Source organism: Chrysochloris asiatica, unplaced genomic scaffold, assembly GCF_000296735.1.
Source record: "Chrysochloris asiatica unplaced genomic scaffold, ChrAsi1.0 scaffold00031, whole genome shotgun sequence".
Classification (NCBI taxonomy): Eukaryota; Metazoa; Chordata; class Mammalia; order Afrosoricida; family Chrysochloridae; genus Chrysochloris; species Chrysochloris asiatica.
Window position 1 is genome coordinate 22,158,949 of NW_006408549.1, and position 27,817 is coordinate 22,186,765.

The 27,817-nt window shown below is 36.1% G+C and overlaps 1 protein-coding gene across 4 annotated transcripts in view; it reads right to left on the reverse strand.

Annotated features, from left to right (window-relative positions):
- The window catches only part of RALYL (RALY RNA binding protein-like), a 1,110,405-nt gene that overhangs the window by 97,884 nt on the left and 984,704 nt on the right, over positions 1-27,817 (reverse strand). For all 4 annotated transcript variants that reach the window (XM_006859244.1, XM_006859245.1, XM_006859247.1 and 1 more), the window contains one exon: positions 18,188-18,235. In XM_006859244.1, the coding sequence (XP_006859306.1) occupies positions 18,188-18,235 (48 nt within the window). The remainder of the gene's footprint in view (positions 1-18,187; positions 18,236-27,817) is intronic.

A 27,817-nucleotide genomic window follows, 5' to 3' on the forward strand; every position in this document is an offset into this window, starting at 1 on the left:
TCCTTGGAAACCTTATACAGGGTCTCTATGGGTCGGAATCGACTCGACGGCACTTGACAACAACAACAACATAGATAGATTAGATAGATAGATATAGATATAGTCATAGATGCAAAAGCTTTATATTATTTGTACTCCATACACACTTGGAGTCCTGGTGTAGCACTGTGGGTTAATGCGCAAGACTTCAAAGCTGTTTGAACTGCAAGGTTGGTGGTTCAAGCTCACCACCTGCTCCTTGGAAACCCTATACAGGGTCACTATGGGTTGGAACTGACTCGACGGCACATAATAACAACAACAACAACATACACACTTACTGGTATGGCATTGCAGGACCACAAGATTGGCTTGAATTGCAACATCGGTAGTACAAACTCACCAGCTGCTCCTCAGAAACCCTATACAGGGTTGCTATGAGTCAAAACCAACTAGATGGCACTTAACAACAACAACAATACAGTCAATGTTTAAGTGACTAGAATACATATTCTCTACCCTTTTATGTTTCTCAAATGTTTAAGCACATAGAGAAAATGTATTAGGATATATTTACTCTTTTATTTTTAAAATTATTTGCCTGTGAGTCATATGTGTGATTACATTATCAATTACAAAGAAAATAGAATTATTGATTTAGAATTATGATTGGTGCATATTTTATGGTGACAATACTATATGGATTACATTCTCCTAATTGCTTTACAATATTCAGTGAAAGTAATCCAAAATAAATGTCAGAAATGAGAAAATTTGAACAGGAAGAAAATAACAAATAGCTTCTATGGTAGGTTATTTTGTACAATTACATCTTATTTACAAATACAGATGGAAGTGTGAAATTTTCTTATAATATATTAAATGTAATAAAATTAAAAATTAAAATAAAATTTCTAAATATTCATTAAGAGACATTTAAAACTATTACATTATGAGGAAAGAAACAATCTATAAACCACATTTAAAACAGAGCTCCTCAGTGGTAGGAAGGTCTCCTACATTAGAGAGGTAAAATGTTCTAAATGATTTGGATACATGCTGGGGGGAAAGCTAAAATTTGTCTGGAAAGGAAAAAAAAAATAAAATGAGACAGAGTTCAAGAGAGGTGCCATCCTCTGTGAATAAGCAAAGTCCATTAGAGTCCAAGAATTGCTAGCTAAGAACAGGTCATGAATGTCAACACATTATAGTTTACTTCAAAGACTAGCGGCAGGATGAGGCTGAAAAGGGTTATGAATATCATCCATGCCGCTAGGGGCTTGAAAATCAAAAGGGTCAACTAAACTTGCCCCTCATTTCAATCACAAAACAAGGTCTCCATTACTTATTTATAAGTTGAATTCACAGAGCACCTTAAGTCAGTGAACCAAAATACGAAGGCACTTTGCAAGAGCTACAAACCCCAAAGCTATTGAAGGGGGAAAAAAATTATAGCAGTTGAATGATCATCAAATGAGATTCTTTCAGGGAAGAAGTTGTTGTTTGAGATAAAAGCCAAGCTTTTTGGAAGGACCATTTCCTCAGGCCACGAAAGTGAAATTTAATAAGTTCATTAAATATGCTAATCTGTAAATTAGGTTAAAAAAAATCTCAAAAGCACAATTGAAATACATGAGTACAAAGATGTAAGAACATTAGAATGAAAAGGCAGGCCAAATAAAACCAGTGCATTCATTGCCACTCCGATTACAATGCAACAATGATATTTTACAGGGTACAGAAATATTTGTCAGTATTTCCATTGCTTTCCTCAGACAAGGATTATGAAATCTCCACAGCTGATCTGACCTGATCTTGTGTTGAGAAGAGAGCTGCATTTGTTGGTTATATTGTGAAGGAGCTACACTTTTCAGTAACAAATTCATTGTGTGTTGTATTCTTTGTTGTAAATTCTTATGGGGAGTGAATGGTGTTTGTGCTTTGAATATTTGGTGATTTGCTTTCTCAAACTACCTTTTTTTTTTTTTTTCACACACTCTGGTGGGAAGATGTGCAGCATCAGAACCTCAGGTTTTAAATGTTACAAAACAAAGGTAAAGAAACACGAGGTTACTTCACATGAGAGTATAAGTTTTCATTTCAATAAATTTAGTAGGGTTTGGGAGATTCTTAATTTTCACAGGATACCCCTGAGTTCTCCAGAAATAAAAGGTTAGGTAGGGTACTAGATATTATGCCAGTGCAAAACCCATAACAAGACAAGAATGGGAAGGTGGTGGGGGAAGGCTTTCTGGGATTGCAGGACGAGATGTGGTGCTAGTGATGTTTGTGTTTCTGAGGCTGTCAATCTTTGGTAAGGGTGGTGGTTGATTGCCACTGAGTTGATGCCAACTCATAGTGACCCTGGATAATATTTCTGAGGTTGTAACTCTTTACAGGAACAAAAAGTTTGTTTTTTGCCCTAGAAGCGGAGAAAATCTCCCTAGTAGATTCAAACTGCTGACCTTGCAGCTATCAGCCCAAGTTGGAATCCACTATGCTACCATGGCTCTGAAAGCATAGGAAAGTCTGTGGAAAGCAGTCTGAGAAGGAGGTGCAAACATGGGCTTTCTTATCAGAGTTCTGTCTAGAGTTAATTAAAGAAATTTTCACTTTCTGGCAAACAGCTTTTAGGCTAGAGATATAGTCCATCTGAAATTACAGACCGGCCAAGAAGATTGCAATCCAACTGAACTAAATAGAAATCCAAATCTCAAAGACAGTAAAAAGCTTTAAACTTCTTTCTTTCTCCCCACCTTTTTTTTTCCACTCTTAGAAATATACTACCTCTCTTTTTCTTTAATGGTCTTTCATATCCTCTAGTATTTCTTGGCCAGAATAATTTTTCTTCCCTCGTACTTACTGGTCAAACAGATAATGGTGTATAGTAGAGCCAAACACAAAATTCTTCCTCTCCTGCCAAAAAGTATTTAAAAATGATGACTCTACAAGACCTACTATCAAGAAGTAAATAGAATAAATGTAGTCAGATTTTAATAAAAGCAAACTAGTGATGAGTCCTGGTGTGCAGCTGTGGGTTAATGCACTGGACTGCAAGGCCACTTTGAACCACAAGGTCGGCAGTTCAAACTCACCAGCTGCTCCTTGGAAACCCTATACAGGGTTGCTATGAATCTGTACCAACTCGACAGTACTTAACGATAACAACATTGAGGCAGTAATTATTTTATTTAATAAACATTTCTACTTTTCACCTATACTTCTATTGTTTGGAATTTGTTTGCTTTAGATAATAATTGTGATCAATAATTTCATTACTCAGAAAAATCTAGAAACTGGTAAACAACTTCAATATTCATTTAGTTGATAAACATGGAAATAACTCATCTCTAGAAGAATAAGGAGGTTCTATTTCAACCAATTAAAAAAAAAACAACTGCTTTTGGAAAGAGGCAATGTCATGGTATTATTTACATAAAAATAAATGAAATTTATAAATGTGTGCTTTTATTAGAAACTTTGTATTATTAAGCTTTGATAATGTTGCTATTAAGTGTCGTGGAGTTGATTTCAACTCAAAGTTACTCTCTATAGGGTTTCTGAGACTTTAAATCTTTCACAGACATGGTTGGTGAGCTCAAACCATTGACCTTATGGTTTGAAGTCTAGTGCTTATCCTGTGGCGCCACCATACTCCCAAGCTTTCATCATTATATATTTATGTATATGTTGTTGTGAAGTGCCGTCAAGTCAGTTCCGACCCACAGAGACCCTGTATAGGGTTTCCAAGGAGCAGCTGGTGAGCTTGAACTTCCAACCTTGCAATTCAAATGGCTTTGTAGACTGACGCATTAACCCACAGCACCACATCAGGACTTTAATTATATGAAAATTATATATGTAAAGTATAATGTAGGAAAAGAATACATGAGAAAACCCACCACCTCTAATCCTGCACCCTAAAACTGGTACTATCAGACTTGGATCTTTTTTTTATAATAACACACATTATAAATAAAAGGCAATGCATGTGCAATGATTTGAGTCACCTTTATATTTTAGACATTTCTGGAGGCTGTTAAATGATATTCCCAATGTTTAATAGCTGTGTTGTTACATTTTGTGTTTACATTTTCTCAAGTAATGTAACATTTTAATGAATAACCTGGACTGCTGGCTTACTTCCTATTTTTCACTACTAACTAATGTATTTTTAAAGCATGGTTTCAGGACTTTTATAACATTTAGAGTTTGAAAACAGCATTTTCAAATTGCAATATTTGCATAGTATTTGTCACTGAATATTAACTTTTCATTTTGGATATACAATTATTTCAAGAATTGGTAACTATCTCTGTACTCTTATGTTCACCACAGGTATTCACAATAATAAAAAGATGGAAACTGCTCATCAGTGGATGAATGGATTAGCAAAATGTTGTACATACATACAATGAAATACTACTCAGCGATAAAGAAAATGAGTTTTGAAAACATTTTATACTGTGGATGAACCTGGAAGACCTATGTGGAGCAAAAAAAGTCAATCACAAAGAAAAATATTTCATTTTGTCTCTTTAATGAAATAAATATACAGAAACTAATACTCATTATGATTACCAGGGATTGGGGTGGGGGTGGGGGGACAGAGGAGAGGAGTAATAGATGCTTTTATTTATAGAAATGGCAAAGATGATAAAGAAAATGGGTAAAGTTTGCATATCATGACTAATATCACTGATATCAATAAGCTGTAATAAGAAAAACAGGATGAATCAGCAAATACTAGGTTGTGCATGATTTGGCAACAGCAACAACAAAAAACTATAAAATGGGGTGCTACAGATGCTGATGGGAGCACAGTGGCTCTGTAGGAGAAACACAGAATTGCAAACCACAAGGATCAGAGATTTGAGCCCCCAGGTACCCTATAGGAAAAAAAGAGTCTTTCTGCTCCCACAAAGATTTACAGACTTGGAAAACCTAGGGTGCTACTACTGCTGCTGCTGTTGCTGTTGCTTTACTGTGATGTGGAGTGACTGGTAGATTCGAACTACCTGCTTTATGGTTAGCAGCCCAATGTGTAACCCATTACACTACCAGAGGTCCTTCAGAAACCCTATATGGAGTCACTATTAGTCAAAACTGATTTATGGTACTTAACAACAGCAACATATATGCTGACTAATTAAGCATAACCAATCACATCATGGGATTGCATCTCCTGGTTTGTGGGTTTAGGGTAGTGATGTTGTGGAAAAATCCTGTCAATTGGCATAATATATCTCCCAGCAAAAGGTCTTTAAGAAGGAAAAGATAAAAGGGATGTCAGAAGAGACTCTGAAACTTGTTCTCCGGAGTAGAGATGCTAAAGCAAATGGCAGTGAAGAGGTACAAGAACTGAACTCAAAATTTCAAAGGGCAGCTCGAGAAGACACAGTCAAATATTGTAGTTAAATGTGTGGAGTCCTGGCATTAGAAAACCAAAAGGGAAGAACATGCTCAGCGTTTCTCAAGCTGAGGGAACTAAAGAACAAATTCAAACCTTGACTAGCGACACTGAAGGATTTTGTGGGCAAATTATTGAATGATGCAGAAAACATCAAAAGAAGATGGGAGGAATACACAGAGTCACTGTGCCAAAAAAAAATGGTTGATGTTCAACCATTTCAAGAGGTAGCATATGATCAAGAGTTGATGATCCTGAAGGAAGAAGTCCAAGATCTATTGAAGGCATTAGCAAAGAACAAGGCACAAGGAACTGATTTGATACAAACTGAAATCTTTCAACGAAGTGATGAGGCACTGGAGGCACTCATTCATCTATGCCAAGAAATTTGGATGACAACTACCTGGCCAACTGACTGTGCCCAATCCAAAGAGAGGTGATCCAACAGAATGTGGAAATCATTAGACAATATCACTGATATTCCACGCAAATAAAGTTTTACTAAAGGTAATCCAAAAACAGTGGCCACCATACATTGACAGAGAACTTCCAGAGGTCTATGCTGGATTCAGAAGAGGACATGGAATGAGGGCTATCATTACTGAAGACAGATGAATCTTGGCTGGAAACAGAGAATACCAGAAAGATGTGTACCTGTGCATTACTGATTATGCAAAGACTTTTGCTTATGTTGATCATGACAAGTTATGGGCAACATTGCAATCTATGAGTATTACAGAATACTTAATTGTGCTCATGAGGAGCCAGTACATAGACCAAGACATAGATGTTTGAATAGAACAAGGGAACATTGAAAGTTTTAAAATTAGGAAAGATGTGCACCAGCGTTGTATTATTTCTTCATACTGATGCAATCTGTGTGCTGAGCAAATAATTTGAGAAGCTGGATTATATGAAGAAAAATGTGGCATCAGGATCAGAGGAAGACTCATTAACAATTTGCAATATGCAAATGACACTAGCTTACTTGCTGAAAGCGAAGAGGATTTAAAATATTTATGATGAAGATAGAAGACCACAGCTTTCAGTATGGTTTGCATCTCAATATAAAGAAAACAAAAATCCTCACCACTGCACCAATAAACAACATCAACATAATTGGAGAAAATACTGAAGTTGTCAACAACTACATTTTGCTTGAATCAACTATCAACACTCATTGAAGCAGCAGTCAAGAAATCAAACAACATATTTCATTAGGCAAATCTGATGCACAAGACCTCTTTAAAGTACTGAAGAGCAAAGATGTTAGTTTGAAGACTTAGGTGCGCCTGACACAGCCATGGTATTTCAATAACTTATATGTATGCAAAAGCTGGACAGTGATTAAGGAAGATCGTAGAAGAGCTGATGCATCTGAGTTATGGTGTTGGAAGAGAATATTAAAAGTACCATAGACTGCCAAAACAACAAAAAGATCTATGTTGGATGAAATACAGCCAGAGTGCTCCTTGGAAGCTAGGATGGCAAAATTTCGTTTCTCATACTTCTGACATATTATCAGGGGGGACCAATTCCTGGAGAAGGACATCATGTTCGGTAAAGTGGAGAGTTGGAGAAACAGAGGAAGACCCCCAGCAAGATATACTGACACACTGGTACCTCTGCTCCTAGACTGCAAAATCAACCATTGCCCCCCTTTTGTTACAAAATGTCTACCTTTACATTTTCAACCCTCACAGCCAGTCCTGATAGCAATTATTCACTATTGTACCACAAGAGACCTATCCCCATCTCCTTTCAACAGTCCCATCCAGACAGATTAGAAACCACTCAGTGGAGATTCTACCTTTTCCGGCACCCTCTAGAACTAGGCTCCCTCTTGAAAGCTTATAATCCAGTCACTTCTTACTTTTGTAAACAACCCCCTTCCTTTTGGGTAGCCAGTGTATAAGTTGCCCATTTCTGTCAACCCTGTGTACCAGGGAGAAGTGAATGATCCTCACTATAAAGATTCATTCCTTCTTTTGAGCTATTACATCCATAAATATAGGTCAAGTTCATCAAATTGTAGTAGATTACTCTTTTTTCTTCTTCTAGTAGAGTTCTGATCATCTAGCCATTGAAGCTAGGTCAAGTGGATACTATCTGCAAGTATGGGTGTTCTTGTGCATCTCCGCTCACTTCATATCAGCTGGACGCTTAACTCTCTAGTCCTCTTAGCTATTGTATATGGAAATATTTTCCTAATTTCCTTTTCAGAGCTGTATTTATTATTATAGAATAATTTCAACTGATTTTTTATATTGATTTTGTACCCTGAAATACCTTGACTCAGCAATCCCTCTACTTGGTATATATCCCCAAGAAATAAAAGCTAGGATACAAGTAGATATATGTGCACTGATATTCATCATAGCACTATTCACAATAGCAAAAATATAGAGACAGCCTAAGTACCCATCAACAGAAGACTGGATAAATAAACTTTGGTACATATGCACAGTGGAATAGTTTGCAATCTTGAAGAATGGTGAAAAATCTACAAAACATCTCACAACTTGTATGAACATGGAGCACATTATGTTGAGTGAAATGAGTCAATCAGAAAAGGATAAATATTGTATGAGAATATTATGATAAACTTTTAAGAAAAGATTTCCATACTAAAGAAATATTCTTTGATGGTTACCAGGAGTAAGAGGGAGGTGAGAGTAATTCACCGTCTAGAGGGTAGATGTTAGCTCAGGTGATGGGGAATGCAGTAAAGAAGAAGAGTGAGGGTAATATACAAGAAGATGGAGGGTAGCAGATGAATAATGAAGATAGATGAAGACATAGAGAGTTATGCATGGACTAAAGGGGGTAGAGGTAAATAGTGATCTATACACGACTTAGGAACAACAGTGTTCTGTGCTTAGATACAAATATAAAAGAGTTGGAAAGAAAATATTTGTACATGAGTATTTCCTTTCATGCAAGCACAACTATGAATGTGATGGAGCATACAGCAAGGAAAATGATGACAATTTCCTAGATCCTATCAAACATTTTAAGGCAATGAATTGATGGACCTGGGGATTCAGGACCATAGTCTCAGGGGAAACCATGGTCAATTGGCATAACATAGTAAACACAAAACAATGTTATGAGTCCGAATTGACTCGATGGCACTTAACAAAAACAACATCTGGCTTGCGTGAGTAGTGTCTGGGATCTTCAAAACTCATGAGTGACCATCTAAGATATAGCTATTTGTCTCTATGAGGAAGAAAGAAGAGTGGTAAGATGGTGGTGGTAGTGTGCTGTGGAGTTATTTCCGACTCATAACGACCCTGTATAGGGTTTCTGAGTCTGTAAATCTTTATGGGAGCAGAAAGTCTCATCTTTCTCCCGTGGAATGGCTGGTAGTTTTGAACTGCTGACTTTGAGGCTAGCAGCCCGACTCGTAACCACTATGTTAGCAGAGGTCCTTAAGAATTGAAGATTTTTGGTATCAATTAGTTCAATGAACTAATGGAACATATGGACATCAGTCTCTATGACTCTGAGACAAGAACAAGCGAACAGTGCTCGCCTATCACTACCAAATGCCCTGAAAGGGATGACATTAAAGGGTCCTGGATAGAGTGAGAGAAAATGTGGAACAAAACTCAAAACTAATTAAAAGAGAAAAAATAAAAAAAGGCCAGACCTACAGATCAGTTAAAGACTGGAGGAACATGAGACTAAGGCCCTCAACCACCTTTCAGGTCTATAAAGTAACTCACCTTTATAATCCAATTTCTAGCTAAGCAATATATAGGTTTATAGTGGGGGTCAACAATACTAGCAAAGTAAGCTCACCATGGAATGGTCAATAAATCAAAATCAAAAGGGCAACCTTTACCTAAGGACAAAGTTAAGAAGGGATAGGAAAGTCAATGGAAAGGAAATAGAAACCACAGGGAGGAAGCAGTATAACTGCTGTTACATGGAAGGAATTGTAATCATTGAGATGAAACAAAGTGCATGATTTGTTGAACGCAAAATTGAGGATCTTGTCTGTAAACATTCACTCAATTCACAATTTTTTTTTTAAAGAATATTTTTCTACTCTAAACTCATGATGCAAATCTTATAATCATCATATGGCTAATATTCATAAAAAACGGATGGTCTACATTAGCCCTGGTGTGGTACTATAAGATAAACATTGGGCCAGTAACAGCATGGTTAGCAGCAGTTCTAAATTACCAGCCTTTCTTGGAACCCTACTCAGGGTCACTATGCATGGGAATGGACTCAGTGGCACACAATAAAGTGGGGTAGGGGCAGGTGTCACATCTTGGGCTTTACAGGAGTCAAATCTTGAGGACGAGTTCAGGGCCATGCTCTCACTATTTCTTCTTGCAGATAAATGAAGATCCAGGACCAGAGGACCAAAGAAGACCTTGACCGTTGTCTTGACTCAACCTCCAGCACTCCTTTTCAGCATACTTCTGACACAATTTATAAAATCAAAGAAGGTATTTACTTATTTGTAAGAAGAGGGACAGTTGAAATGCACATGAATGAATTTTTTAGGCTACAGGAGCTAACTGGCAGCTCTGTAGGATAAACACTGGACTATTAACTGCAAGGTCAGCAGTTCAAATTCACCAGTCACTCTGCGGGAGCTGACTTTTCCTGTAAACAGCCGTGGAAACCCTATACAGGGTGGCTTTCTATGAGTTGGAAGCAAATTGAGGGCACATAACAACAATGGTTGTATCGTCATTATTTTGTTTGAACTACTTAAAAAATCATAAAAATTGCTTGGTTCTGTGCCATCCTCACAATTGCTGCTATATTTGATCTAAGCATTCTACCCTGACTTTAAATACGTTTTGATTACAACTGAATCAGAAAATAATTTAAAATGGTTCAGTTCATCTGCATCTAATAAATAAGCAATCTTTTTTGCTCTTTTTTGTTATTAAATTTTACCAAGATTTCCAATGATTTATTAGGCAAATCTGCTGCAGAAAATCTCTTTAAAGTGTTCAAGAGTAAAGATGTCAGTATGAAGATTAAAGTGTGCCTGACCCAAGCCACAGTGTTTTCATCTGCATGTGAAAGTTGGACAATGAATAAGGAAGACATTAGAAGAATTGATGTTTTTGAGTTATGGTATTAGAGAAGAATATTTAAAGCCCCATGGACTGCTAGAAGAACAAATAATCTGTGTTGCAAGAAGTAAATCAGAAAGCTCCTTAGAAGCCAAGATGGCCAGAGTTCTTCTCTCATACTTTGAACATATTATCAGGAGGGACCAGTCCCCCAACAGGATGGATTGGCACAATGGCAGCAGCAACGAACTCAAACACAGCAGCAATTGTGAGGTTGGCACAAAGTGAGGATGGCACAGGATGAGGCGATGTTTCATTCTGCTGTACATTCTGTTGTTCACAAGCGTCAGAATTGACTAGATGGCCCCTAATCAGATTTTCGGTGAAGTCTTGCCTCTGAATTGTGTGCAAATACTTTTTGAATATGCTTTTAAAGAATACATGATTGAAATTTTGAAGAGTGTTGTAATATTTTGGTACTAATATAATATTTTTATTTTATCCAACTTTGCTATCTGTTCAATTTTGTAAATAGGTTTATAAAATTACAAAAGTGTAGTATGATGAACGGCCAGTGAATTTTTAAATCAGTAAAATGACTTTCTTATTTAGTTCTTATAATTCTGCAAAGTAGGTGTTATTAAACCATTTGACCCAGGTAGGAAATTGCCAAAATGGGATAGGAAAATATCCCCAAGTTTAACAAGTCATTACATGGTCCATCTACAGCTGAAACTCATATCTTCTGATTTTAAATCATGCCCTTTGTTAACTGTACTATGCTGTTATTTCCAAACATCTTAAGTGGATTATTGTTCTACCAGATGGTATTTTAAATTTGCATAAGGAAAGAGACATAGCTTTTTTCTAATATGTTTTTCCAATATTCATGAATAAACACTGTGCTCTATAATCAGTCATCTGAAACAACTGCATCTTTGTTTACAGTGTTTTGTTTTATTTTTTACTTAACTGTAACTTCAGTTTCTTCTCTTCTGTTAATAAATATAATCAAGTTTAAAATATTTCCAGAACTAAGCAATTTTTGAATATTTTTTAAAGGAATATATTTTTTCTGTATGGCAAAGTACCTCTGGCATTTCTTTTTCTCTGTTAATAAAAGTTTACTCATCTCTGAGGTTACAAATTTCTCAGTACTATTTTTGTTTGTTTGTTGTTGTTGTTGTTATGTGCTCTGGAGTCAGTTCTGACTCATAGCAACCTTGTACAGGGGTTCCAAGGCTGTAAATTTTTACAGGCGCAGAAAGCCTCATCTGTCTCCTGTGGAACAGCTGGTAGTTTCAAACTGCTGACCTTGCAGTTCGCAGCACTATTCTTGGTACTACTGAAAAAATGGTTAGTTTTAAACTGCTAATATCTCAGAAATTGAAAACATTTGCTCTGGGATTCAAATATAATTTTAGCTTTATTTGTCCTTTTTCTTTACTTGGAATAGTATAAGCATTTATGTTTATTTTTTTTTTAAGGTTTATATTGTGGATTGAGTAAAGCTAACACGGCAGATTTACATTTAACAAATCATGCACTTTGTTTCATTACAAAGATTATAATCCCTTCCATGTACCATCAGTTAACAGTATTTCTCTCTATTCACTTTAGCTTTTTTTTTTTTTTTTTAAATACTCAGGCATATATAATAATTTAAAACACCAAAAGGCACATTCTGCAAGTCTGCCTGCTGGTTGCCATCTCTTAGCCACTCTCTTTCCATAAATCTAGAGTCCTCATCTGCTCCCTGTCTCCCTGTCCCCATCTCTGCCTCTCTGGTGTAGCTGCTTCTCTAGATAAGGTCTCGCATTCCGCTTGTACTCTTCTCCCTTGATGGTCCTAGGGTCCTTTGTTTCTGGACTGTAAGATTAACTACTCCCCCATTTTTGCTATAAAACTCCTACCTTTACAATTGTGACAGTCACAATTAGTCATGATAATAATTACTCATTATTGAATCATAAGAATCTTATCCCCATCTCTTTCACCAGACCTATCTAGACAAGATGAAAACTATTCAGTGGGGAGTCTTTCTTTTCCCACACACTCTTAAACTAAACTCCCCCTAAAGCCTTGTAAGCCAGTCACTTTGTCCGCCCCTTTATTTTAGGTAGCCAGTGTCTAAGTTGCCCATCCATATCTACCCTGTGTACAGAAGGGATAGCGTTGATACTTCATGTGACGACTCCTTCCCTCTCTATAGGTACTTAGAGTTGCTACTTCCATGAGTATAGGTTAAGTTCATCAAATTGTAGCAATTTACCCTCATTTCCTTTATCAACAATTATTTTGTTCTTTTTTTTTAAATCTTCCTCTAGTCGAGTTCTGATTATCAAGCCATCGAGGCTAGGTCAAATGGGTACCATCTGCAAGTTTGGGTGTTCTTGTGCATCTCCACTCACTTCATATCAACTAGATGCTTCACTTTCCCCTATAGCCCTCTGTGACTATGATCCTGTTCATGGGCTCAGGTGTCCCCCAGTCTCACCACACTTTGGACTAACCCTTCTCTTCTCTCTCTCATCTCCAAGCCAACAGGAGTCTATGGAATGTGGTTGAACTCAGACCACTTCTTCATTGCTGCCTTTCTCCCTCTTCCACTCACCAGTTGACCAATGTGGTCACCAGCAAGCTTACATGCTTGCCCATGTTTTCCCTTTGAGTTTCAGTCTTAGAGGAGTTATGTTTCGTTTTAACAACTAAACCTATAGTGTAATATAATGTCTTTCACTTAGATCCAGTTTGCTCTCAGCTACTAATGTAAAGGCTTGTGCTTTGATAAAGATTATAGCCAAGACAATGTACGGAGCACTCTACTCTAACACATGGAGCCACCAAGAGTTAGAAACAATTCAGTGATGAATTTTTTTTGTTTTTTCTCTAAATGTCCTTCATTTAGAGACATATTTGATTCTTTTGAAGAAGAGTCAAGAGTCATTGAATAATATAAATTATTAGGCAATGTCTTATATAAATAAAAAGATAAGTCTAGAAGAACCATTCAAGCTTACAGTATGCCAGGCATGATGCTGCTCACCATACATGTTATTTCATTTAATCCTCAGAACATTCTTATGAGATAGGAATTATTTTAATGCTAACTTTTCAATGAGATAGCAGTGTTTACAGTACTCAATAACTTGCCTAAGTTAGTATCACTTGTAAAATTATTAACCATAAATATAAACAGAGTGTAACTTAAGAAGAATAACTGTGGACCAAGCCATTTATCTTGTACAGTTTACCCATTTGGTCTTCTTTCATGGGATTCCATGTTCACAGGGAACTCCTGAGTATATCCACTAATGGCAGATGCTCATGTCTTTTGTTGCCATGTGCAAAAAATGGAAAGTAAAATAATGAAAGTGCAGATTGCTTAGACAGTCTGCTAGTGATACAGCCAAACTGATCTACTGCACATTTATAAGTCACACTAACTTTATGTGAGGCAAATGAATACTCTTTTGTTCTATTGTTTACAGTAAGCATTATTTTTTTTGCATAGTGTAGAATCTCTAAAAACTTGGGCACTATAATGATTCCACTGATTAAGGTCTTTGCTCTTTAGCAGGCAAGATTTATTGATCAATCTATCAATTGATTGGGTCTATATATCTACCCATATAGCCATCAGTCACCTAATTGATAGACCTAGCTAGCTAGATCTATCACAGATTAAGACATAATTTGCATGCAAGAAAACCCAATCTGTTTCCTCTTAAATACAAGACAACTAAAAATTCAACTTGCTCCAAATTATAGTTAGTTACCAGAACTTGAGTCTCCTGACTTCAAACACAAGATTCCAATTTAGATAGAAATGTTTTAATGTTGAAGAAAGTCATGTGACAGAACACTAGTAAGAGAAAAGTACAATGCTAAAACAGTTTAATGTTGATAGACTATAAGATGTATATTTACTCAAAATTTGTATACATCATAGCAATTTAGGCAGTGTTGTGTACTGAGAAAAACAAAGCTATCGTGGAAAACGTGTTTTCAAATCACCAAAAACTGAAATTTTCAAACAGTATAAAGTCGTCTGTATGTTGTCTTAGGAGTCCTGGTAGTGTAGTGGATTACAACCTGGACTGCTAACCACACGGTCAGCAGTTTGAATCTGTCAGTTGCTATGAGCTGTAATGGACTCAATGGCACACAACCACCATCACCATATGTTGTCTTGATAGTACAGAATAATTTTAATGCTACCAGATCTCTACATTGCTTTTTAGAGCAAGTGATTGCAAGCTGTTTAGTATTTAAAATAAAATATTTTGTAGAAATTATAAAATCAATCTAAGAAAATTATTTCTAAAATCTTAGATTTGATTCTAACATGATAACTAGTGAAATAACTTTTTTAACTCCATAATATCAACATAGTTATATTGAAGGCATCGATTTAGGCCTGTTTCCCATGCAGGTAAGACATCTTCCTTCTCTTTAAAGCCATAGACTATAACTGATACTGTTAATTTTGCGTTGTATGTATTCACATAGTTGGTTATTGACTCTAAAGGGATATCTGGGTACTGTCACTAATGAGCTGTGTGACCTTGGGATATTCACAATCTCTCTAACTCTAAGGAGATGAATTAATAACAGACATTGTTTGCCTCTATGTGTGAGACCTACTGATAGTCCCCAAGGATACAATCACAAGAACAACTAAGCACTGTTCCTGCCTTTATGGGGAAAGGACAGCAGACATGAATCAAATATTTTGAAGAAACAGATACAACATACAAACGTAGTAGTGCTGTGAAGGAACAGTACTGGTACTGAGAGAGGGAAACAGAGAAATCTAATTTAGTTTGAGAGAGATGTTCATGCTGAGATCTGAGAGCCAAACTCAAGTAGCTAGTTGGTGGAGGGAAGTATGGGAAGAAAGTCCTGAGGCAGCCAGAAGCATGGTGTCCTTGTGAAACTGAAACTGAACTATTGGCTGAAGCAAAGAAAGCAATGCTGATTCATGAGATCATGGGATTTCATCTCATTTTAAAGTGTCTGCTAATATTTTTCTCTATGTTTTTGTATTTTATACTGTCATTCTTAACTTGAATAATATAATGAAAGGCTGAAAAGATATTCACCTCATATTTCTGTCTTGAGCTATTTTGTATGACTGTGATGTACATGAATTTCAGCTATCACTATATAGTTAAATAACTCCAGCCTATCAACAGCATGAAACTACCAGCTGTTCCGCAGGAGAAAGATGAGGCTTTCTGCTCCCGTAAAGATTTACAGCGTCAAAAACCCTGTACAGGGTAGGTATGAGTCAGAAACGACTCCACGGCACATCACAACAACAACAAGAACAATCAACAGCACATCAAATTTAAGTTCCAACAATATATTAATAATGAAAACTTTCATAAAATTCACACTTTACTGCTAGTTCTTCAGCCCACAAATCACTATGTAAATAACCGATGACCACCATGACCAATTATTTAATTTCTTTCATTATATAGATGATTGGTTGATGCACATATGCTATTCATTTCATTGTTGTTGTTTTTTAAGTGTTGTTGAGTCAGTTCCAATGCATAGGGACCCTGTATACAGTTTTTGAGGAGCACCTGGTGAGCCTGAATCACTGACCTTACATTTCAAACCAACTTTGCAGTCCAGTGCATTAACCTGCAGCACAGAGGCAGTAAAGCATATAATTGTGCTACTTGTCTCCCAGTAATAAACAATGTGGTATTTTAGAAAAATCAATAACTGAAAGAACTGGTCAATAAAGATGAAATTCCAGCAAAGAACCCAAAAGTGATAATGCTGGAAGTGAAATTCCAATAAAATGTAAATGGAGATAGAGAAGAAGTAGCTGACTATAGATATGTTGATACCCTTCCACTGGAAAGACTGTAGATGTATGTTGTTGTTGAGGTTTAAGTGCCGTGGAGCTTATTATGACTCATTAGCAACCCTACATAGGGTTTTTGAGAGCAACTGGTGGGTTTCAACTGATGATGTTGCTGTTAGCATTTCAGTGCTTATCCTATAGCACCACACCAGGTTCTATGTTGTTGTTAAGTACTGTTAAGTTGATTCTGACCCATAGTGGCCCTGTATGGGGTTTCCAAGGAGCAGCTGGTAAGCATGAACCACTGACCTTGTGGTTCAAATGACTTTGCAGTCTGATGCACTAGCCCACAACTTATTTACATAAATTAGGAAAGTGGTTGCAATGAAGATTTTCCAGAGAAAGTGGTGGTACTTCAATACACATTGAAGGCATTCTGGAAGATATTGGTAGAATTCTCGCCTGCCACACGGGAGGCCCGGGTTCGATTCCCAGCCCATGCAGAACAGATTGTTGCCATAAGGAGCTCTGGTAGCGTAGTGGTTACGAATCGGGCTGCGAACCTTAAGGCCAGCAGTTCGAAACTACCAGCTGTTCCGCTGGAGAAAGATGAGGCATTCTGCTCCCGTAAAGATTTACAGCCTCAGAAACCCTGTACAGGGTCGCTATGGGTCGGAAACGACTGGAGGGCACTTAACAACAACAACAACAACATGGAAGCTGATCTAAACTAAAAAGCAATATGACAATTTATCGAGACATAGAAAATATGCTCACTCCATATTATAAATTATATAACAAAAACAAAGCAAATATGGCTAATACTACTTTTAATACTTTTTTAACAAAGAATAAAAAAGTTTATTAAATAACATTTAATTTTAATTCTTAATATTTCTACTGTTTTACGGTGTACTAAGTTTTCAAACTCACCAATTGCACCTCAGAAAGCCTATACAAGGTAGCTATGAGTTGGAACTGAATCAGTGGCACTTACCAACTAATTACTGTAGTTCTGGTGTGTGCTGTAGGATAAGCACTGGACTACAAACTTCAAGGTCAGTGGTTCAAATCCACCAATCGCTCCTTGAGGGCACACAACAGCAGCTACTAATTATTAGTTTTACTAATTTTATACTTTCCTATACATTTTAAACTAGCAGTAAGAGAGTTTTTAATGTTTGACAAAAAATTTTTAAAGGACATAAAAGAATTATATTTTTCTCCTTAAAGATAATTTCACATGGTCACTTTAATGGTCTGGTACTACTGTACGAAGTGAGGACTGCCTGAGAATTTACTGAATCCACCCAATATGTTTTTGTTGTTGTTAAGTGCAATTGGATTGGTTCCAACTCATAGTGACCAGTTATAGGGTTCTTAAGGCCGTTCTTTGTAGGAGCACAAAGTCTCATATTTTTCTTATGGAGCAGATGGTGGACTTGAACTGCCAACCTTGTGACTCACAGTCTAGTGCTTATCCTATAGAATCACCCAGTATAATATTTTCAAAGTGTCATATGAAAATGAATGTATTTTAAAATGTAGGATTATTTTCTATATTTACAAGTTTCTCAATCTTGAAGAATTCTAGGGGAACAACAGAGCTAGGCAACAATATTAATTAATTAAATCTTTAGAATATTATCTAAATACTAGAAAGTAATATTTATGCTGTAACATCTGAAAATTCCTAAAATTTCAAAATCTATATGTGATACTATACTTTAGTAAGTATAATGAATATAGGAAAATATGTCTATATCTTATTAGGACTTAGGTTTTTAAAAGTTTTTTTAACTTTTTAAATTATCATTTTAAACCCAATGGTCTAATACATCTGAATGGACTATACAAAATAGTTAAGAAGAAAACAGATCATTTATATCAAAGAGGGAAAAGGATGAAAAATTCACATACCGATTGTAGAAATCATCTCTGTAGTAATCATAGTCAAAGACATAACCACTAAGGAGGGAAACAAAAAATTAGTTGGATTTATTTCAACCACATTAAATTTGGCATTAATTTATGATATTATAGCATGAAAATCAAGATATTTTTATAGATCAATTTTTAAGTATAATTAATCATCTAAAGGATTTTATAAGATAATGTCCAATTTGATACAACATTATATCAAGCCATTATTAGGTTTGACAATGCAGAGACTGATGAAGACTTTGTGGTCAAGAATACAAGATGAGAGCACATAATAAAATGTATTTAATTTTAGGAGACATCCTAATACAGTGGCTTATTCAGATATACTATGCTGTCTCTTTACAGCAAACACTGGAGAAACTAAGTCGAAAAGATGACAACCCTGAGACCTTGAGCATCAGATGAATAAGAATCATATCTAACTACAGTTGCAAGAAGAACTGAGTGGGAATAGCAAATGTGGAGAGATAAGGAGTAGAAGTTCCCTGCCAACTAGCCCAGCATGGTGTAACCATCTTTAAGCAAAATGAGCAGCTAGACCAAGTGAGAAGCATAGAACGACAACTTCACAGAACCCCCAATAAGAGACAGAGAAACTATGTTGACACGTCTGGAATGAAGCAAGGTGAGTAGAATATGAACCAGAGCTAAGGAGACAAAATATGGGAAGAAGAGTGAGAGTTCCTGGGATTCCAGCATTCACAGAGCAGGGAATGATCTAAGATCTGGAGACAGGATAATTAACCAGTGCTGCTATACATGAAATAATAGATCCATAGAGTCAACAGAAGGTCACCACCTGACTGCACTCTGGGAAATCCCACCCCTTAAACTTGCTTGGGACCAGGTCTCAATTGCTGACTGTAGCCAATGGAAAGAGCCCAGATACCCACAAATGATGATCAGAGGATCACCCTACCCTCTCACTTCAGTCTCCACATGATTACCAGTATGTACCCACCACCCTGCTGCCTGGTCTGCCCAGGGGTCCTAGCACAACTGTGAGTCAAAAATTATCCCCAGTCTCACTGTAGAATTTATTTTAATCAACTTTTAGAAAAGACAAATATGTCATTTTTTGACATAATATCTTTATTCTTCAATACACTTTATCCACTTGTCAAGAAGCTTTTGTATTCTCTTATTTAAAAAATGTTTTAGGCAGAGTTGTGAGCTACAAATGCACCAGTGTCTGCACTTCATCAGAGGTAAATCTTTGTCCTTGAAGGGCTACTTTCAGGGGGCCAAACAAGTGCATGTCTGATGGAACAAGATCAGGACTTTAGGGAGAATGTTGTAAACACTTCACAATGAAGTTTTCCAGAGTGTCAACAGTGTGGGCAGAGATGTGTGGACGTGCATTGTCATGCAGGTTCACAATGCCTTTGGATAGCAGTCCTCTAATTTAATTAGAAGTTTAGGCTTCAAGTCTTCAGTGAGCATCTCTCTGTAAAGAGCCCTGTTGATTGTTGAACATTTTCCCTGATAGTTCCAATACTGTCCCTTGAGAATCCCAGAAAACTGTCAGTATCAATTTTCCAGTTGAAGGTTGACTTTTGAACTTTTTCTTAGTCAGCGATTAAGGATGTTTCCATTGCATACTCTGCTGTTTACTCAGGCTCTTAGTGATGAATCCATGTCTTGTCACCAGTAATGATTTTGTCTAAAGAAACTTTCACCTTCCTTTGCAGATAGCTGCAAACTATTTTGTTTATGCTCCTCCACGAGTTGTTTTGGTATCTATCTTACACAAACTTTCCAAAACCCAAGCCCATCTTGGATTATTTCATAGGCAGAGCCATGGCTGATTTGCAAATGATTTGCCACATAATCCAATGGCACTTGTCTATTTGATGGAATAATTTCACGTACACACTCAATGTTGTTATTAACCATGCATGTGGACAGACATTTTAATATAATCAGAGAGTGGATAATTTTGACTCACTCTTGTATAATTTTGTATTTGCTGAGATGTTAAAGTAATTTTCAGGATTATAGAAAATAGCTGTGCACATTTTTCATAATTTTTATAAATGTGCACATTTATCATAATTTTTATAAATGTCCTTTTTGTTGTTCTAACTTCTGTTGAGTTGGTTCTGACTCATAGTGATCCTGTATAGGGTGCCTGAGGCTTTAAATCTTTCAATTTAAAATTTACATCTTCACGGCAACGGAAAACCTCATATTTATCCTAAGGAGCATCTGGCTGGCTCGAACTGTGGATCTTGTCATTTGCAGTCTAGTGCTTATCATATGGTGTCACTGCTCCCCCCTGTTGTGTGATGTTGTTGTTGTGTAATAGTTATTGCTAATTGCCAGTAAATTGATTTTTTACTCACAGAACTGTCCTACTGTGTTTTCTAGGCTGTAATGTTTTGGGGAGCAAATCACCAAATCTTTTTCCTGCAGTGCCTTTAGATATGTTCAGACAGCCAGCCTTTCAGGTAGCCGATGAATAAACTTTTGCACCATCAGTACATTTTTCTCTCTTTTTGCAAGTTTCCCAAATGCCAAACATCCTATACATTTTTGTTTTCCAGTATCACTTTCCTAGTGTGATCTAGCAGTCAGAAACTTAATAATAATCATCATAATAGTAATAATAATAATAAAGTAGAAGTAATTTTCAGCAGCTTCTAGTACAAGTTTGATCACTTACTATGTACTAGATACTGTGCTGGACATGTTAGGTGAATGAAATAACTACTGATTAATGGACCCATAACAGTGAAAATTCTCAGACATCTTCAGATATAACCAAATAAATTCAGAGAGAGATGTGCATGAGTTAATGTTTCTGAGACTCTTGTTTTCATATTATAACCTCAAACAGTACTCTTTAGATTAGAAGAAGAAACTATGACACATTGAACCATTAATAAATGTATTAATGTGGATGAAAGTGATTATCCCTTTTATATGTCTATACCTTTAGGAAATAGTTCAATAATTTAACAGTCCTCTGGAAGTTCAAAAATACATAAGGAAATGGAAGTCGTTTTCGTTTTCCTAATTGCTGCTGAAATCATCATGTCCAACCTAGCTAGTTTTTCTTCAGTCCTAACTATAAGACACATTTATAAGAACCAGATATTGTTAAGGAACCTGAATTACTGGATTGCCTAGATCTAGCTCCAGTGCCCTCCTGCCTTGATGGCCTCAATTTTGCCTGTCAAAGTTAGAACCAAATAAAATGCACAAACAGACATGTCTTGGTAATCATGACAAGCCTTCAGGATTTGGACTTTTAGTAGAAAGGCTCTGGTGAGTAGTTTTCTCAGGTTAGAAGCTATGAAATCAATTTAGATTTCTGAGGAAGAGGAAGAGATTCAAAGTGATGGGAAGAGATTGCTAGAGGCCAGTCTGATTCATGTAGGCTGTGTTTAACCCAGTGCTCCTGCTTCCTCCTCATCTTTTAACTTAAAAAAAATTATTTTTTTTTTTCATTCCTCAAATTTTTTCTTTAAAAAAAAAAAAAAAAAAAAAATCACTTCTTTTTCTTTCTTGGTGAACCTTTCTTTGAAATTAGTTGTCAAAAGATAGCATCGCCAGGAGTCATATCCAGGTATATAAGGTATTTTATGTTCCCTAGAATTTTATTGCCTGGAAAAAAATCCCTTTCCTTTTCCCTTCATGAAAAGGAGAGTAGTATTGATGTATCTGCTTTTAAGAAAGGAACTTTTGCAACAATTTCATAGCAGTGGGCTTTGCATGAGATTCTGGTACCCATGCTATATATACAAAATTTATAAACACAAAGTAATAATAAATTAGATGTTTAGAACATCTTTCTGGAAGAAACTAAATCCAGAAAATGCAGACTTTTTGTTTGGGAGTTTCATCACAGACTTGTGGCAGGTACTCTACTTTCTAGAAAAATGTACAGTAGTTTTTGAATATTTTACTCAAACAAATGTTTCATATTTTTGTATTTTAAAATCAAATGTATTTTAATACCTTTCATTCTACTTTTCAATATATGGCTATTCTAATTGTTCAGATTTCTTCAAGACCAAATGGGGAATCAAAATTGCTAAAATAATTATTTAGAGTCATGTACCCATATACTTTCTTTTATTTCTCAAGATTAAAGGAAGCCCAAGAAACTTTCCTGGAGTTACAGTCCTTTTTTTTTTTTTTTTCATTTATAAAAGAAGAAATTATAGAAGAAGAAAAGCCATTGAGTTTTACAATATATGAGATGAATTTTATCTAATCTTTTGAATTAATAAACCAATTTCATATGTGTATACTAATACACAAGAATAGTTCCTTTTTATTTTCTCTCAAGAACTTCATTAAAACATAATCTGAAGAATATTAATAAACTTCTTAGAACAAAGAAGAAAAAAGTTAATGGCTTTTTAACAGACATCCTGCCAATAATAACTACTACTGCAACTTTTTAAATTACCACATCTGGCCCTGTAAATTAAATTAAATAATCAATTATTGAGCACTTATTATAAATCAGGCACAATATTGACACGTGGATTTTATTAACAACAGAACATGACTTCTACCCTCAAGATGGAATATACTGAGATATTAATCTAAGTACAAAGGGATAAAAAAAATACACATATGACCAGAATTTAAGGCAGAATTTGATAAATACCAATGTAAAAATAATACTGCTTTGAGAGTTTATAAGCAGAAGAAATAAGATGTGTTAGGTAGGACACCTGAATCAAATAAAGCAATATGAAAGGGATGTTTTCTAACTGAACCTTGTAAAAAGGGTAGGACACTGACAAATGAATTAAAAGGAAGACCCTTGTAAATAATCAAGAATTGGTGATAGAAAAATATGGAACAAATATAAAGGAAAGTGCTTTAAGATTATGCTTTCTTTTCTTGCACAGCTGTTCTTCAGAATGTCTATGATTAGTTCTGGAAGTAATGAATGCAGAAGATATGATTTAGGTTAGTTAGCTGAATTTCTAAACCATACTCCTCTATGGTTTAGGTTGCTAGTGAAATTAGATGTATCCTTATAGCACCTATGTTGTAGTTGTTGTTAAGTTCCATTGAGTCAAAAGAAAATGTATGGTCTCATAGAGAACCTGTATAGGGTTTCTGAGGATCATTTAGTGGCTTTGACCCACAGACGTTGTGGTTAGCAGTCCACTGTTTATCCCACAGTGCCACACCAGTATCTATAGGATCTGTTTATAATTTCACACAAAATGTTGATGTAGACCAGATTTGTAAATTTTGCTTAGATAATATGTAGACAAATCTGTCCATTTTTACTTTGTTGCTGCTTTTGCTAGATTTTATCAAGTCAATTTCAATTCAAAGAACTGCCTCATAGATTTTTTTTCCCCCTGTAATCTTTTTGTAGTGCTGTGGTGGCTTGTGTACTGCTGTGATGCTGGAATCTATACCATCGTTTTTGGTTTTGTTTTTTCATGATCTAATAGGTTAATTTATTTTTAAGTTTTTGTTGTAAGTTGAGTGATAGTTTACATGGGAGAACATTGGTTTTACACTCCTTGTTTCATTGCAATGATTACAATGCCCTCTGTGCATCATCATTCAACAGTATTTTTTTTTTCTTTGTGTGTGTGTGTAGTGGGGATGTACACCAAAACACTCAGGAATATATAATCATTTAAACAAGCAAAGGTAAGGCTTAAGTATTTTAAATACAAACAAAGTCACCCATTAGGTGTCTGGTGGCTCCGTAGGATAAACACTAGACTGTGAACTACAAGGTCAACAATTTGAGCCCATCAGCCTCTCTGCAGGAGAAAGATGATGCTTTCTGCTTCTGCAAAGATTTACAGTCTCAGAAACACTATATAGAGTTTCCATGAATCGGAATTGACTCAACAGCCCTTAGAAACAAGTCACCCATGGAAAACATGTTTCATTGGAGCTTCCAGACAAAGACAGACTAGGCATAAGGAGAAGCAGGCAACTTCTGAATAGCTGACCACTGAAAATTTTATGAATAGCAGTAGAACACCATCTAATGTAGTGCCAGAAGATAAGCTCCTCAAGTTGGAAGGCACTAAAAGGAAAACTGTATCTTGAAATTCAATGCTGTCTGTGATAGAATAATATTCATATGCCTACAAGCAAGTCCAGTTAATACCACTATTATTCAATTGACACACCAACCACTTAAACCAGTGATGATGAAACTGAAGAATTCTACCCTATTCTTCAGTCTAAAATTGATCAAATATGCAATCAAACATACAATCAAGATGTATAGATAATTACTGGTAATTACTGGTGACTGGAATGCAAAAGTTGGAAACAGGGTGGGGAGGGGGAAGTGTAGGGGGTAGGTTTCTGGGATATACCCTTTGGGTGGTTGATGATGCATGGAGGGGATTGGAACCATGGCATGCCTGAGCTACTAAAGTTCTCCCATGTAAACGATCATATAATTCACAATAAAACATTAAAAAAAAAAAAGTTGGAAACAAAGAGGAAGGACCTATAATTGGAAAAGTCACCATATGACTTTTGTGATAAAAATGATGCTGTAAATCACATGATAGAATTTTGCAACACAAATGATTTATTCATTGCAAATATCTTTTTTTTTCAACAACATAAATGATGACTATACATATGTGTCTCACCATATGGAACACAAGAATCAAATCTACTACATCTGTGGGAAGAGATGATGGAGAAGCTCAGTTTTATCAGCCAAATAAAGGCCTGGGTCAGACTGTGGGACATACCATCAATTGCTCATATGAAAGTTCAGGCTGAAGCTGAAGAAAATTAAATCAAGTTCAAGTTCATGAGAACCAAAATATGATCTTGAGTTTATCCTGCCTGAATTTAGAGACCATCTCAAGAACGACTTTGATGTATTAGACCCTAATGACCTGATGAGTTGTTGTATGACATCAAGAATATCATATATGACTGAAAGATACGCCAAAGTAAAAGTTGAAAATAAAGTTTCCAAGGGCACTTCAAGATGACAAAGAAAAGTATTACAGTGAAATGTACAAAAACCTGGAGTTAGGAAATCAAAAGGAAAGAAAACTCTAGTGTTTATCAAGATGATTGAAATAAAGAAAAATTAAAACCTAGGGTTGCATATTGATTGATTCTATGGGCAAAATATTGATTGATGTAGGAAGCATCAAAAGAAGATGGAAGGAATACACGGAGTCACTATACAAAAATAAACAAAAAGAATTGGTTGATGTTCCACCATTTCAAGAGGTAGCATATGATCAAGAACTGTTGGTATTGAAGAAAGAAGTCCAAGCTGCACTGAAGACACTGGCGAAAAAACAAGACTCCCGGAACTGATAGAATACAAATTGAAATGTTTCAACAAATTTATGCAGCATTGGAAGTGCTCACTCATCTATGCCAGGAAATTTGGAAGACAGCTATCTAGCCAATTGAGTGAAAGAGGTTCATATTTGTTCCCATTCTAAAGAGAGGTGAGCTAATAAAATGCAGAAATCACTGATACATCAATATCACATGCAAGTAAAACTACGTTGCTGAAGATAATTTAAAAAATGGTAACAATACATTGAAAGAGAACTGCCAAAGATTCAAGCCAAATTCAGAAGAGGTTGTGGAGTTAGAGATATTATTGCTGTTGTCAGGTAGATCTTGGTCAAAAGCAGAGAATACTAGAGAGATATTTACTTGTACTTAATTGACTATGCAAAGGCTTATGATTGTTCAGATCAAGACAAACTATAGATATCCTTGTGAAAAACAGATGTTCTAGAACACTTAATTGTGCTCCTATGGAACCTGTATATATACCAAAAGGCAGGTATTAAAGCAGAACATGGGGATACTGAACGGCTTAAAATCAGAAAATGTGTGTGCTAGAGTAGTATCCTTTCACCGTAATTACTTAATATGCATGTTAACCAAATATTCTGAGAAGCTGGATTATATGAAGAAAAACATGACATCATGATTGAAGGAAGACTCATTAACAACCTACAATATGCATATGACATAACCTTGCTTGTTGGAAGTGAAGAGGACTTAAAATACTGATGAAGATCAAAGACAAAAGGCTTCAGTATGGAATACGATTCAATGTAAAGAAAACATAAATCCTCACAAGTGGACCCATAAATACCACTTTAATAAAATATTAAAGTTGTGAAAGCTTTCATTTTCCATAATCCATAATCAAAGTTCATGGAAACCGTGGTCAAAATATCAAGCAATGCAATGTATTTGACAAAGATGCTTCACAAGACCACTTTGAAGTGTTCAAGAACAAAGATGGCACTTTGAGGACTAAGGTGAGCTTAACTAAAGTCATGGTATTTTCATTGACCTCATATGCATGTGAAAGTTGGACATGGAATAAGGAAGACCCAGAGAAGAACTGATGCATTTAGATTTTATGGTGTTGGTGAAGAATATTGGAAGTACCATGGACTGTCAGATGAATAAACAAATCTATCCTAGAAAAAAAAGTATAGACAGAATATTGCTTAGAAGCAAGGATGACAAAACTTTGTCTCTCTTCCTTTGGACATTTTTTTTTTTTTTTGTCAGGAGGGACTGACCAGTCCCTAGAGAAGAACCCCATGCTTGGTAAAGTGGAAGGTTAGTCAAAAAAAAAAAAAAAAGGAGGAGCCTCAATGAGATGGATTCACAGTGGTAGTAACAATGGACACATGTTGTTGTTGTTAAGTGCCTTAGAGTCGGTTCCGGCTCATAGCGACCCTGTACAGGGTTTCCGAGGCTGTAAATCTTTACGGGAGCAGAAAGCCCCATCTTTCTCCCGCGGAACGGCTGGTAGTTTTGAACTGCTGGCCTTAAGGTTCGCAGCCCGATTTGTAACCACTACGCTACCAGAACAATGGACACATACATGACTACAATTGTGAGGATGGTGTGCAGGACTGGGCAGTGTTTCATTCTGTTGCGTAATTGACACATAGCACCTGATAACAACAACAGCAACAGTTGATTGCTCATTAAAAAGTTTTCTATTCTGGGGTTTTGCTCAAACTTTTCATGCTTCAACATATGTCGTATCTTCTTCCTGTTGGAAATGTACCGATTATTAAGGGACTAACTTGAGCGTTAATGTGCTGGACTGCAAAGTTGGTTTGATCTACAAGGTTGGCAGTTCAAGCTCACCAGCTGCTCCTTGGAAACTCTATACAGAGTCGCTATGGGTAGGGACTGACTTGACAGCATTTAACAACAACAACAAACTTGAGCCTGGTGTCTTTCCTAATTTTGAAGTTTGTTGAGTCAGACTAAATTCCATTTCCTGGGCTAGTCTTACATTACAGTCATTTTATATTTTCACCTGACTCATGCTTGTCAGCACTCTGCCTTTCTTGTCACTTTGCTAATCTATATAGATTTATTTCTGTTAGCCTTTCACCTCACAAACCAATTTCTCTGTTCCATTAATCATTCCCATCCTCCTTTTTTGCACTTAATCTAATTTGTCTGAATTTATTGACAGTGAAGTTTGCAGAGTAAAATATCTTAGCAAAAATCATGTTAAAATCTTGTAGAGTGCTTCCGGAAAAAGATGGTGGATTGGGTGGAAGTGTAGTGACAAGCTCTGCCGAGAACAACACAGAATACAGGACCAAGAAGGCTCAGGGAATG